The sequence below is a fragment of the Oreochromis niloticus genome, linkage group LG23 (genome assembly GCF_001858045.2).
Source record: "Oreochromis niloticus isolate F11D_XX linkage group LG23, O_niloticus_UMD_NMBU, whole genome shotgun sequence".
NCBI lineage: Eukaryota > Metazoa > Chordata > Actinopteri > Cichliformes > Cichlidae > Oreochromis > Oreochromis niloticus.
In genome coordinates this window covers 41868294-41882093 of record NC_031986.2, presented here as the reverse complement: position 1 = coordinate 41882093, position 13800 = coordinate 41868294, and the positions used below count along the sequence as shown (strand labels likewise).

Sequence of the window (13800 nt, the reverse complement as noted above, 5' to 3'; positions counted from 1 at the left end):
CCAAGCGTGCATGAAAATGTCCTGCGGTGTTTCTTCCCAGCCACGGGGGGTGCTGTACTCTACTTCTAACGAGCCAAACACAAGGCAGAAAGCGGAAGTTGAAGCAAAACTGAATGTCAAATTGTAGCATGGTGGAGTGCGTTTTTTAAATAAAGTAAAAATGTTACGGTACACTTTATTACGGATAGCACCGGTAGCGCAGTGCCTCACCGGACACAACACATCATTTCTGTGCAGGGTGAGCTTATTAAACAGAGGACAGACATGTGGATATGCTAAGAAAGTTGGTGAGTAAAGAGGACATCTGTGTGCCAAGCTTGTTTACTGTGTGCGATTTTATAAAAAGAAAAAGGGGAGATGTCGTTGCATGTGTCAGTTAGATCACATTAATGTTGTGTGGATATTTTTTTTCTCCATTCCACATGAGTCTAATTTAACGCATGTGTCACAAATCTCTTCCTCCATCTTTTAGCGGCCAAGGGAAAGGGTAAAGGCATGATGAAAGAGGAACTGAAAGGTCCAGAGGTGTGTAAAGACCCTGTCAGACTCACATCTCATGCAGTAGGGGTCAACATCTTCAAACAAGGGGAAGACCCCAAGCTGAAGCCTCCTGAGGAGTACCCTGAATGGTGAGAGTGCACTTTATGTTAATTTTTTATTTAATGTTTTCCCTCGTGTCATCATCGTACACACATCCAGTGGAAGTTTCACCCATTTACTGAACTAATAAATGGTGTGATGTTCTGGGAAAAGTAAGTCCACATCTGGCCCCAGAAGCTGGTTGTGGCTCCTTAGCTTAAATTAATTAATAGGCATTTTTCAAAAGTCTGCTGGTTTTCAAAAAATTTCCATAACTGATGTAAAACTTAGGAAACTTGTGATTCCTGAAACAAATCTGTCTGCAGGTGCGATTTCCAGTTATAGTATAGTAAAAGTATAAACCTGCTCCTGAAATGACCTGTGAACACCAGATCTTTATAAAGATCGAAACACAAAGTGAAAGATCAGTGATTAAATTAAAAGCATAAACACAGCTGCAGCAGTGATCGAGAAGTACAGAGTGAGACATCGTGCCACTAATCAGAGCCATGGTGGGATCCTCTGAAAATGATGGCAGTGAATGGGGCACTACTTACACCATCAGCTCTGAATAAAAGACAAGCATTGCTTTATCAAGTAAAATATGAGTTCCTCTTGCAGCTCACGCAATGAAATATTTTGTGTTTGGTGTCCGGGGAAAAAAAAAAAAACTACAACATTTAAACGACATGAAAAGGAGTCTAATGAGTAATTTGAGCACCTTCTTTAGTTAGACTGTGATAAGATACATTTGTTCAGCAGTTATACCACAGTAGATTTATTCTTAATAGTGAAGCACAGAGTTGGGACTATGACAATACATATATATGTATCTCTTATTTCTTTATATTTTGTTTCCAATGAGAAGACTTTATTGTATTTCTCTTTTCTCCAGGGAAGTTTTTCTTTGGACATTGGCTGTTCCCCCCTCCCCCATTTTTTTTGTTAAGCCACTTAACACAGACTCATGAATCATTCAAGCATGACAAAAAGCAGCTTAGGCAAGGGATTAACTATTGTATGCTTCATTTGTTCCCATGTCTTTAGCTGAATCTACAAAAAATGCCAAAGAGAACACGCTGAGAGGCATAAAATTGTATTTTTGGACCAACATTGTGATTCCCAAAGAGCTATTAGCTAAACTAGCTGAACCAGGTGAAAATCTAGCATATTTCAACATGCTGTGTGTCCTTGAAAATATATGAAGACACTCGACAAGTGGTTCCAGGTTCAGTGAGTGTTCACAGCCATTTGTAAGCTATGGGGTGGGGTCTTGTCTTATCCACAATGTAGTACCATCTGCAAATTTTTTCAGCATGACAATGATCCCAAACACTCTGCCAATGCCATAAAAGCATATCTGGATTGAAAAATGCAGTCATGGATTGTCCTCCCTAGAGCCCATAACTCAACATTATTGAAACAGTGTGGGATCATCTTGACAGAGAATGCAACAAAAGCCAGCCAAGATCCAAAGAAGAGCTTTGAATGTCCTTCAAGAAGCCCGAAGAACTATTCCTGAAATTCCTGAAGACCGTTTAAAGAAATCTAGAGAATCTAGAGAGCCTGTATTTTTAATATAGCTAATATAAAATGCATTTCTACTCATAAGTCACCTCAAGCTGCTTTAAACTAAATGATAAAGGCCTTTCAAGGTCTTTATTACAGAGGAAACCTCAACAATCAGATGATACTGTATGAGCAGCACTTGGCGACAGCAGGAAGGAAGAACTCCCTTTTAACAGGAAGAAACCAGTAGAGCCAAGTTTAAGGAGAGGCAGCCATCTAACTGTGACCAGCTAGAGAATGAAGGAAAAGAGAAGAGGGAAAAAAGGAGAGCTTAGCGAGATCAAGGGCAAAACATAAAATGTGTGCATTGTTTTTCAAAATTTGAGCTTCGTGGATGTTTCGTTTTACAGCAAAAAGTCTGCAATCGGCCAGAACTTGTTAGGAGAAACTGGCAGTTGTGTGAAATCTGTGCCATTTGTAGGCAATTTTCTTTATATTGAATTAACTTTTACATCTATTGTTAAACTCAAAGGCATCCACAGCCCTGCAGTGACTATGAATGCTGGCCATTTCCAAAAATATGAGTACTTTTGGTTTTTATATTAGTTGAGATTGTATCACAGACATATCAACTCACTGCTTAAGTAATCGGGGGACTTCTTTGTGAGTTCGTGTTGTAGTTGTGATATTTCACTTCTTTTTTTTTTTCTTTTCCTTTCACTCAGGTTGTTCCAGTTAAACCTGGGAACGGCCAAAAAGCTGAACGAGCTCGAGTCGGACTCTTGGGAGTATTGGAAACGTCTGAGGAAGGAAAACATTTGGCGTTTCAACAGACTACATAAAGGGAAGAAGTTGTAGGGTTTCACTGGACTTACCGAGGGCAACAGCAGTGTTTTACACCCTGGACTGAATTACCATGACAGAAATGGACTTCTGGATCAGTCTATCCCACCTGACAGCTGAGAGACTTTTGTCTCTTCATCGCTGGTTCTGTTTGATGCAAATGTTCTCTTGTGTTAAACAAAGGTGGTGATATAACAGCGTCCTTCAAAAAGGCAAAAACTGAACATCATATGAACCTAATAAAGTTATTGTCTCACTTCAGACAAACTCTTCATTAAATCAAATTTGACCAGTTTTCATGAAGTCGTAGTAACAATTTTCAACATTTTTGCTGTATACTAGAATGCTCTGGAGCAGTTACTTTGTGGCAAAAAGTAGAAAAAAAATAGGATTTCATTGTGTTTAACTTGGATTAAATCATTTGAACATGTGTTTATGGTGTTTTCTTTTCTTTTCGCAAATCACTTTGACTGTTTGTGAATGTGCAGACTGTCTATAAATAAAAATGAAATTCTATTCAAAAGTTGAGTTTGTCCCATTGCTTTAATTGATATTAGGTATACAGATGTGGCACCACTTTAGGTTGTAATGTAGAGCTTTGGTAAGTCGGTGCTTTTCAGCCCAACCCCAAGTCACAGGAAAAGCTCTGGGTCGCAGTTTGTAATAGTTATTGCGCTGATCTTTAAATACTTGCTACAGTGGTGGTGTTGCCATAAAAAACGCTTCATGCAAATGACTGCGCGCAGCAGGGGCTGCAGAAACGAGGAACCGAAATGAGAAGCGACTCATCTGGGGAACAAATCATGCAGGATTGGAAGAGTGATTGTATCAGGATGCATCATCTATCTCGTTAATGTAAAAGTAACTTCGTTCCTCTTTCTATGTATCTGAGAGTCCACCGGCTTTTTGTAAATCTGGTAAGTCCAGCGCTTATTTAACGGCTGAACCCCCCCAAAAAACTAAGGTTTTAGTAGCGCTAAATAGCGGAAGCGGCACTTGGCGCAGCTATTAATGGACGTCTTGATAGTTTGGTATGAGTTCAACTCAGTTCAATTTTAGGGGGTTTCGTTGTTAAGTCTTCACCTTACTTCACCGCGGTGCTATGATCCGCGGGCGTGTGCAGTTAGAGGCGGATTTTCATAAAGTAAGAAACGGGAAAACCCGAGGCTGTGTTTACAACCCATAGGTTAGTGGTGTTTCGGCTCCGTAGGCGAATAAGTAGTGCATTCATTCAACAATCAAAGCAATGTTGTAGATCACCGCTGTCAGTCACACCTCGAGGTAGAAGCGTTTGCGCAGTCACTCGGCGATTTTAGCTCCTAAAGTTTAAATTCGATGTCCTGCTTTGTTAGTAGTGAAGAATTACGAAGATGGAGGAGTGGAAAAGGAGCATCGGTACTCTGAGCGACGAAATCCTAATTAAGCTGGCAAAGATGTTGGACAACTCCACCTGTGGATGGAGGCAGCTAGCTAACGCGGTGTCCGAGCAGCCGAAATTCTGCTGCAGGTGAGACCCTGAAGGCATCACGTGAAGGTGGTAGCTTTACACTTTATTCACAGTTTCTAAAACTTAAACCGTGTCTTTACTGTATGGTGTGTGGTTATGGGGGGTTATGGATCCCCATCAAGACTGACTATGCCACCATCTGCTAACATCACACACTGGCCCTTCTCCTGCAGTGAGCGGGAGCTGACCAGCTGTTCTCTCCAGGTGCTGAGTCCTGCAGGCAGCCCGGCACGCACCCTGCTGGCATTGCTGGCTGAGCGTTCCTGCTCCCTGGACTTCCTGCTCCACTGCCTGAGGAAGATGGAGCACCAGGAAGCTGTGCAGTTCCTCACCACTGCAGGTAAAGGAGAAGTCACTGGGTCGTTATATATGCAAATGTATGTAAGTCTGTTTTCTTACTGTTACTGTTACCTACTGTTTCCTTGTAACCAGGAGGAAGAAATAGTCCTGTTTAGATCATGTAACTGTAAAACATACATTCACCAGCCGCTTTATTAGGTACACCTCACTAGTACTTCCTTTTGCCTTCAGAACTACCTTAATTCTGATGACTGTGACTGTCATCTCAATCATGTGACTGTGGAGGCCATTTGACTACAGTAAACTCACTGACCCTTATTTACTAACAGGGCATACACACAAATCTGTGCGTAAATGAATACTGAAATACTACTGTTACTAATAATAAGGCTTACCCTAACCCTGATAATTACAAACAGTTTTCCAGAACCCCATAAGCCACAAAATTCCCCAAAATACATCTACATTTAAAAATAAAATTACTTGTAAAGAAAACAGAATGCTTAATGGTAAAGTATAGGCTTTAACTTTTACATTTAAACACATTCCAGTATCTCTTATCTCATCCTATCTTTAATTAAACATGACTTCTGGCTATACTGGATTTCCTCACTTACAGTCCAGTTTCATAGAGTAAGTTTATCATCTGCGGCTGATAGATCACATTCTCCTTTTCCGCTGCCCGTTTTCTTCTTTTTCTTATAGCCTGTTAGTCTTCTCATATCAAGTTTAACTTTTAGTGAGCATCTCAGGGGAAATGTAATTCGGCACCCTCGTTATTTCAGCCAGTAATTGCAGTGATCACTCCTGTGTAAACTCTTTGGTAAGCTGCCCCTTTTCTGGCTACCTCCTCAGATTTCGGACACCATTATTTAAGTTTCCCTAGTCGCATTTTTTCCTTCTTTCTTGCCTCGGTGATGTAGGCGTCTCTCTTACAACATCACAACTCTTTCCACTTCATCTCCAGGTAAACTTTTTCCCCTTATATAAAGAAATGGGGGTGTGTCCGTATGCAGGTAGTATGCAGATTGTAAGCAGCAAGCACGAGCCCACTGATTTACAATGAGTCTGATTTACTCACATATGCACAGCAGTATTGGTCGTTTTGCACGTGTCATAAATCTAATACACTGGGGTCACTAAAAGATAGACATGGTCAGTAACAATACTAGGCCTTGATGTTTAAACTGGTACTAAGGGTAATTACTACTGAGAGGCCTAAAAAGTAACAAGCAGCTGAACACGTGTACATAACATAGGGGTCAGTGAGCGTGGAGCAGTTTTTTTTCCCAGTTTAGTCTCTAACAGTAATATTTAGTAATGCCCTGTATTTGTTTCTTCTCTCCTGTGATGTGATTGCTCATGTTGTGTGTTTGTGTGGTAGTGGCAGAGCAGATCCAGATCACAGTGCAGCCGCAGTCCCAGGAAGCCGCACCTGGGAGCAGTGTGGTATTGACCTGCCGGACCTCTGGTCCCCCCGGACTCGGCTACCAGTGGTTCAAAGGCAAACAGGAGGTCACTGAAACTTTTGTGATTAACGGATTATAAAAAGAAGGAAAAAGATTCCTGCATAAACCCGCAGAGGCAATGAGATAGCTTGCCATCTTAATATCTTAATACAGTTTCAGCTATGAACTCTCATGCATATTGATTTTTTTTCCTTTTTTCTTATAGATTTTAGGGGAAACAGGAAATTCCTCAGAACTGGTTCTTTGCCCTTTAAGCCCCGCCCACCAGGGTCACTATATCTGCAGGATAAGCCATGGAGAGAAATTTGTTTTCTCCAAGTGGGCTAAAGTTCGCTTGATCTGCTCTGCAGGTTCTTCTTCCTTCTGCTTCTCTGACGTTGTTTTAATTTATCTTTCAGCATGTGATGTAATGTTTTGGTGAATTTTCTCAGGCTGCAGCAGCAGTCTGTTTCCAGGTTCAGTGAGCGGGTTGCATATCATCCAGCACCCGCAGTCCCAGGCAGCCTCTGAGGGGGACATTCTAGTCCTGGAGTGCACTGCAGAGGGAAACCCACCTGCACAGTATGAGTGGTACCACAACAAAGTGCCTATGCCACAACAAAAGACGAGCTCAGTCAGGGTAAGTAAGCAGCACAGCTAGGCTTCACAGAGCTGCTTCTCTATTGGATATGAAAACCATACCAAACCAAAAAAAAAGAAAAGAGAAAAGCCACTGAATTATATTCACTTAAAGAGCACAGTGGATTTACATGTGATGTCATGCGCACTGGATATGATATATTCACCATTTGTGATGGAAAGATGTGCATTTTTGTGTATGTTGATGTAGTGGGGATGGAAAACCACTATTTGGCCATGGTTCCTGGAGCTTGGTGGATAAAATTAGTTGCAGAGAGAGTACTGTGTTCGCCTTAAAATCAGAAGTTACGCCTCAACGTTGCAGTCAATTACAGCTCAGAGATTAACTGCACAATGCTTGTAGACACGTCTGTCACGTCGATCCAAGCAATCACAACGGGAAGTTTTTATCAACCAGATAAGGAAAATACATGTTTCCCTACTGGCAAGTGGTTCCTGGGGGTTTACTGACTGGTCTGTGTGACTTGGGCTTTAGTAATCATTTCCCCAGCAACTGATATCAACCTCCACCAGTGGTTACTGGATGGGTGGCGACTGTGTGACCTCTGTGACTGGAACCTCATTCACTTGATTGGGTGGCTCAGGAGATAGAGCAAGTATTCTAGTTTATCTACTAATCGGAAGGTTGGTAGTTCAATCCCTCTCTGCTCCAGTCTGCATGCCAAAGTTTCTTTGGGCAAGATACTGAACCCTGAGATGCGTTCCTCGGTGAGTGTTGGATAGAAAGCACATATGCGTAGGAAAAAAAGACGTCTTCTGCTCAAGTAAAGTATAAATATAAGAATCAGTCCATTTAACATTTGTAACAAACTGTCACATGTCTGCAGCACCTTAATTTTTTTTTAAACTTTCACATTAAAATGCAGCTGATTGTTATATCAGTTATAGACTGTATATAAAAGATGGAGATAGACACGTGAGCATCATCCATTGGTTTCTGGGTTCTGCATTTTAAAACCTAAATATTTGCATTTTGGCTGTCACGTGATGGCTTTTTGGTCCCCACGAGGGATGTGACTATCAGTAAGGACCCAAATCACTCCATGTACCGGGGGTCACTTTTCTGCCCATACTCACTTGGCTGTTACAAGTTTATAGCACTCCCACATTCATTTTCCATCTCTGGAGGTTGTAGCTTGATGTCAGCTTGATGCTCTATGTGGCTAATGTTTTGTATCTGTGCAGATCCCATGTGTGACCACAGCACACAGAGGAGAGTACACCTGCAAGGTGTTCAATTTGTATCATGAGGTGTGGAGCAGCACGGCAACAGTCACCATCGGTGAGGCATTGTTTGTATTTTCTACATTAGGATTGTAAACATAAATGAGAAGATTTAGTAAGCTCTTAATGTTAAAATGTTTATATATTTGCATGAAGTAAATAAGTAAAAGCACATTACAGTAAGTCTGACACTTCACATTTGTATAGTTACAAAATCGCAGTACCATGCTGTGGTAACTGTTCTTGTTTTGCACTTTCATGCAGGCCCCAGTTCTGTCACTGACGCCTCCTGGGTAGAGGTTGACCGCGGTCGAGGTACTCTTTAATTTCTGGTAGAATATTTACAGGAACTACCGCAATATTGTAATTCCTATGTCCTTTCTGACTTTGATTCCTCTTTTTATATATAAGAGGTAATTAAAAAGTGGTATTTATAGATAATGTACATGTGTATATTGTAACCTAAAAAACAGCTGCTGATAGCTGTGGTTTATTGGGTTAATCTGAAGTACACAGTAAGTCTGGTTACCATGCTTTACAGAAGTGAAAACGAGATGTTAAACAAACTGTTGGTTATCAGATAACACAGCATGTTCTTTTCTTTTGGTGTTCTCAGAGTCACAGGAAGTCCACAAAACCTATGGAGCAGGAATACATCCGCTCCAACAGATAGCCAGTCCGCCCCCATCTGCCAAGGACTTTTATGGTGAATTTATGCAAGCAAACAGACAAATACCGAGTCTTACTTTTGTCAATTTGTGGGTGTTTCACTGCTCATTCTCTTCCTGTCCACAGCCACAGACAAAGTCGCTCTTCTGATTGGTAACATGAACTACATTCACCACACGCAGCTGTGTGCTCCCATTTCTGATGTCCACGAGTTGACCAACCTTCTTCGACAGTTGGACTTTAAGGTGGTTTCCTTGCTCGACCTCAACTGGCAGGAGATGCACAGCGCTGTTACTGAGTTCCTGTTGCTGCTTGACAAAGGAGTCTATGGTACGTCTGCTGCATAAGTCTGTCCACTTTGAGTGACTGCAAGGCTCTTTACTGATAAAATAAATGCAGCACTGTGTCTGTAAAATCTACTTTTAATAAAAAAAAAAAAGAGGATACAAATAGGATAAATAATTGCATCTGTTTTTCTTCACTTCTGAAGGTTTGCTATATTTTGCTGGTCATGGCTATGAGAACTATGGAAACAGCTTCATGGTTCCCATTGACGCACCGGTCTCCTACACATCAGAGCACTGCTTGTGTGTACAGAACATACTCACAAAGATGCAGGAGAAAAAGACTGGTCTTAATGTATTCCTGCTGGACATGTGTCGCAAAAGGTATGGGTATTTTTTTTTTTTTAATTTAATGCAGTTATAATCAGAGCCTCTGAATCTGTTCGTGTGTTTTCTTTTTCAGAAACCCACACGATGATGTCATTGTGCAGCCTGGACTGCTGAAGGTCACGGCAAATATAGTGTTTGGTTATGCCACGTAAGTTCCCAGTCCTAAATGCGGTTCAGTTTTGAATTTCTTCAGTATCGGGTGTTGTTTTCTAGCACTTATTGTGTATTTCTACTTCAGGCTACAAGGTGAAACTCATGTGAAAGTTGCTGTCTTTTAGATGCGTAGACGCTGAAGCGTATGAGGTGAAGAGGGAAGACGTGTCAAATGGCATCTTCATAAGCTTCCTCAAACGGCGAGTTTGTGAAGATGAGAAGGTCACCGTTATGCTCGACAGAGTGGCTGAAGGTAGAGCACACAACAATCTGTACGATATAATCAGAGGTCGGATCGCAATATTCCTCAACTAAAAAACAAACAAAAAAAAAAAAAACATATCTGATTTCAGTTTGGCTGATTTCACGTTCAGAGTAAACTGCTCTGGCAGTGCCGCACTGCTCCCGGTGACTTTTTTAAGTCCTTAGGACAAGACTCAGCTGCACACCTGCACCTAAAGGATAAATGTCACTCTTTCGAGGATGCCAATGTTCACATTTTGGAACTCAAAGACAGAAGATTTGAAAGAGGAGTAAAAGGGGCCATTTATGTCCACTGTGAATAACAATCATTGAACAGAGTGGCTGGGTTATGACACCAGCTGTTGGCCACCTACAGTGGAGTCTTGAGATCCTTTCCAAGCCCCCCCCCCCAAAATATTGTGTCAGTTTACTATAATAGGTCACATGATAGGATGAGGCAAGGTGTCACTGACACACGTCTTGGCTGATGTGATAAAGCACGATTAATAGTGGGTCAACGACCCTTTTAAGGGATAACCCCGAACAGGGTTTAAACACATCCGACTCCGACAGTTTTAGAAGTGAAGATGTCTCTTGGATGAGCTGTGAAACGTCTTCACAAAACTTACAGAAGTCCACTCGCTTTTATTTTCAAGCTATTTCAACTGTGAAAACATTTCAACATCCTTCACTTTGCAGGAAATCTGCAAAGTAGTGTGAGTATTGAGAAATGATTATTCCTGACATTTACTGAAATGCTGGGATAAATTTGCAAATCCATCTCCTGTGTTGTGAGCATCAACAGCAAACTGATTCCTTTCGTTTTTGGCATGATGCTCGAACCCTTGGTGAAGCTTTGATACTGTGTGTAAACTGTGAGCACCGTTATTAAAGCCACTCTTATGTTTTTAAAATGCATGTAACTCGGAAATGGCTCACAGCACGAAGGTAAATTTTTTCATGGCTTCATGTAATCTATCAATGTTATTGGAGGAAGAAAAGCTGATTCCAAGGGGGTCAGTGGGGAGGTACTCACTGATTTTTCATGTAAGCACTTATCATGCATGTTGACTCAATGGCAACATTTAGCAGACTTAGATGGACTGAGTCAAGGTGCAGCAATATGCTTACGTGGATATGAGGGGAAACCTGAAAGCCCACTAAATGCTGTTTAACAAGGAGGATGTTGCAGGTCTGGTCATATCCCACTTATACATGCTGTAGCATGAAAAAACTGAGAACTCTTTGGAGTAACCCACACTGAATGGTGCAAACTATAACTGCAAACTGAGTGCATCATTTCTATTTTAAATGTCTTTACAATTATCTGTTGATTTTATGGCCTGTTTAGTCTTATGACAGATTTAAGATCTAGTGGCACAGCCTGCAAGAAAAACTATTTAATTGATTTAATCCAGTTATTTAAAGCTCTAAGATCGTCTATGACACTTTTTAAAATGCATATTAATCCTATTATTAAAGTGTTTTAAACAAAAATAATGTCCTGGAACAGAAAAATAGACACGTCACATCTGTGCCCCCAATATTAAAGCTTGTTTTTTCTTCTCAGACATGGGTCGCTGTGTAATCACACGAGGGCGGCAGGCGCTGGAGCTCCGCAGTAATCTCTCTGAAAGACGCTCCCTCACTGACAGGATACAGGTTTCTGAGTGTTCAGCATCCTCTTCAGCTCGAAACCTGCAGTGGGCTATTGCACATGGTAAAAAAAGTATTAACTGAAATGATGAAATATTTCAAAAAGCAAAAAAAGACATTTCTACTCGTATTTATTTATTTATTTTTTTCACAGTTCTCCCTGAAAGCCGTTACCTCCAGTTTGACTGTGGAGTGAAGGTTCAGCTTGGATTTGCTGCAGAATTCTCCAACGTCATGGTCATCTACACTCGGATACTTGACAAACCCGATGAAATAGTCTCCTGCTCGGCTCAGCTTACCGATTTCCCTGAGGTGTGAGACATAATGTTCCACTTAGATTTAAAAAGCTTGTGATTCAATACAGAACAGACAAAATTTTACCCAGGACTAAATTTGCTGCTGCATCTCCTTAAAGCACAAGCATCTAATTGAAAATGCACTGAGCTTTACACAGTTTTCGTATCACTTTTGCAGGATGTGGACATTGATTTGAAGAAGAGCAATCAGGAGTCTCTACTGGAAGCTGGATGTTTATTATTGATAAAAGAGGAGCTTCCTTCACCGGAAGCCCACAGTCTCTACACGCGGATCCGCAGCCTGCAGAGACTCAAGGTCTGTCATTTTTCCCTATTTTTACAATAAGTTCTTCTATTTATGACCTCAGAGCAGCCATTTCCAATGTCAAGCCTGCTGCAGCTCACTTAAAAAACAGGAAATCCCTTCAAAGGGTCAAAGTAATGAGTAATGTCACAAATTAACCTCCTCTTATTACCAGTATTAATGTATTTTTCATAGAAATAAATACATTTATATAAATATGTGAATAAATAAATAATTTCAAAGTGAATTTTTGTTTTGCTGTGGCCCCCAGGGGGCCTCGACCCACACTTTGGGAATCACTGCCTTAAAGAAACTTAAAAAAATTATCTATGCCATCTAAAGGCAGTTTAATAATATGCATTAAAGACTGAAGCCAATACTTTTTCATAACTGCTAAAAAAACCAAAACCAAACTGTGTTCTTCACTGTCTTTATAGAGGGAGCTCACATTCACAATATGCCTTCATTACACCTACTCCAACATGGATGAGGAAGTACAAGAAAGGCAGCAAGTAACAGTCGGCAGACCACTGGTCTCCAAACTCAATCTCCACGAACCCCGAGCAGCTCGCGTCAGCGCTGCCTCCTCGTCCTTCAGCCTCGACTCCTTTAACTTTCCCGGATGCTCCTCCTTTGGTGAAGACTTGTCCCCGACTGGAAGAGCCTCAAACACATGGTCACATCATGCACAAAGTGCCAGTGTGTCTTTCACCGGTGGCTCCCTGACATCACCCAGGAGTGCCAATGTGCCAGAGGAGACTGACAGTCCCGAAATACTAGATAACCCTCGACCTCTTGTTGCCAGCAAAAGTTTGCCCCACAGTAAAGTAAATGACTCGAACTACAAGTTCAGTGACATGTACAATTTTCATTCTTACTGAGACTGAGATCCAGCCTTTACCCACTAATAAATCGGCAGTACAAAATCATGAATGTGTGGAAAGCTTGACAGACAAGTCCTGTTAATATGGCATTTCTTTAAATTCAGCCTGGACTGTATGGGGGCCGTTTAAGCTGTGATCTTTGTATTAACTATGCATTAAGTTGTGTAATGTTTTTTTTATGGATTTGTAACAATGTTATGCAATCAAAAGACTGCCTTCAAAACAGGAGAATAAAGCATAAACTTTATACCTTAACCTTTTTGTAACATGCCTTATAAAAACATGTATGAGGACACTAAGACAGTGGTGAGGTGCAGCTGGAGGGACATATGGGTTTAAGGTAGGGGTGGGATTACATCTGAGATCCTTCTTGTTTGCAGAGATGGACTATGACGTTCAAAGATGACGCTGTGATGTGTAGTGAGAATAGGAAGGTGGAAGATGGCCTGGAGAGGTGCAGGTATGCACTGGAGAGAAAAGGAATAAAAGTCAGCAGTGTGTGAATGAGAGGGAGACAGGTGTAACAGTGAAGGAGGAAGAATTTTAATACTTGGGGTCAACCATCCAAAGCAGTGGACAGTGCACAAGACAGGTGAAAAAGTGCAGGCGGGGTGGAGTGGGTGGAGCGAGTGGATATGGTTGGTGTAACAGAGGAGGATGTTAGAGGTAGGGTAAGAAGGAGGAAGATGATGGGAGCAGAAAAGAAGAACTCCTAACTAAAACAGTTCCTTGACAGCATGCTGTCTGTGTGCTTTCATCGTGTTTTAACGCTTGCATAAATAACAGCAGCTGTTTACTTTAGTATACTGTGCGCTCTCCGGCTGGTTGGTGCCAGTCTCCGCACTATCGCT

General features: G+C 41.4%; 2 protein-coding genes across 6 annotated transcripts; both read left to right on the top strand.

The window, feature by feature from the left end:
• The first annotated feature begins 48 nt into the window (after window positions 1–48).
• On the top strand, window positions 49–3361 carry mrpl54 (mitochondrial ribosomal protein L54). Its single transcript, XM_003439840.4, has 3 exons — window positions 49–287; window positions 473–629; window positions 2814–3361. Exons 1-3 carry the CDS (start codon window positions 161–163, stop codon window positions 2944–2946), a joined length of 417 nt encoding a protein of 138 aa, XP_003439888.1. The 5' UTR covers window positions 49–160; the 3' UTR covers window positions 2947–3361.
• Window positions 3362–3572: 211 nt separating this feature from the next.
• Window positions 3573–13204, top strand: malt2 (MALT paracaspase 2). 5 transcript variants are annotated; one of them, XM_005479028.4, is made up of 17 exons: window positions 3573–3848; window positions 4284–4438; window positions 4612–4778; window positions 6123–6253; window positions 6413–6557; window positions 6639–6826; window positions 8032–8128; window positions 8335–8385; window positions 8687–8776; window positions 8866–9069; window positions 9230–9407; window positions 9487–9561; window positions 9692–9819; window positions 11380–11529; window positions 11620–11777; window positions 11940–12077; window positions 12503–13204. In XM_005479028.4, the coding sequence occupies exons 2-17, from the start codon at window positions 4302–4304 to the stop codon at window positions 12944–12946; spliced, it is 2481 nt and encodes an 826-aa protein (XP_005479085.1). In that variant the 5' UTR covers window positions 3573–3848; window positions 4284–4301; the 3' UTR covers window positions 12947–13204. The 5 variants fall into 5 exon arrangements, with proteins under 5 accessions (XP_005479085.1, XP_005479089.1, XP_005479088.1 ...); XM_005479032.4 differs by lacking the exon at window positions 3573–3848 and adding an exon at window positions 3939–3962; XM_005479031.3 differs by lacking the exon at window positions 3573–3848 and adding an exon at window positions 3946–4075.
• Window positions 13205–13800: the final 596 nt, after the last annotated feature.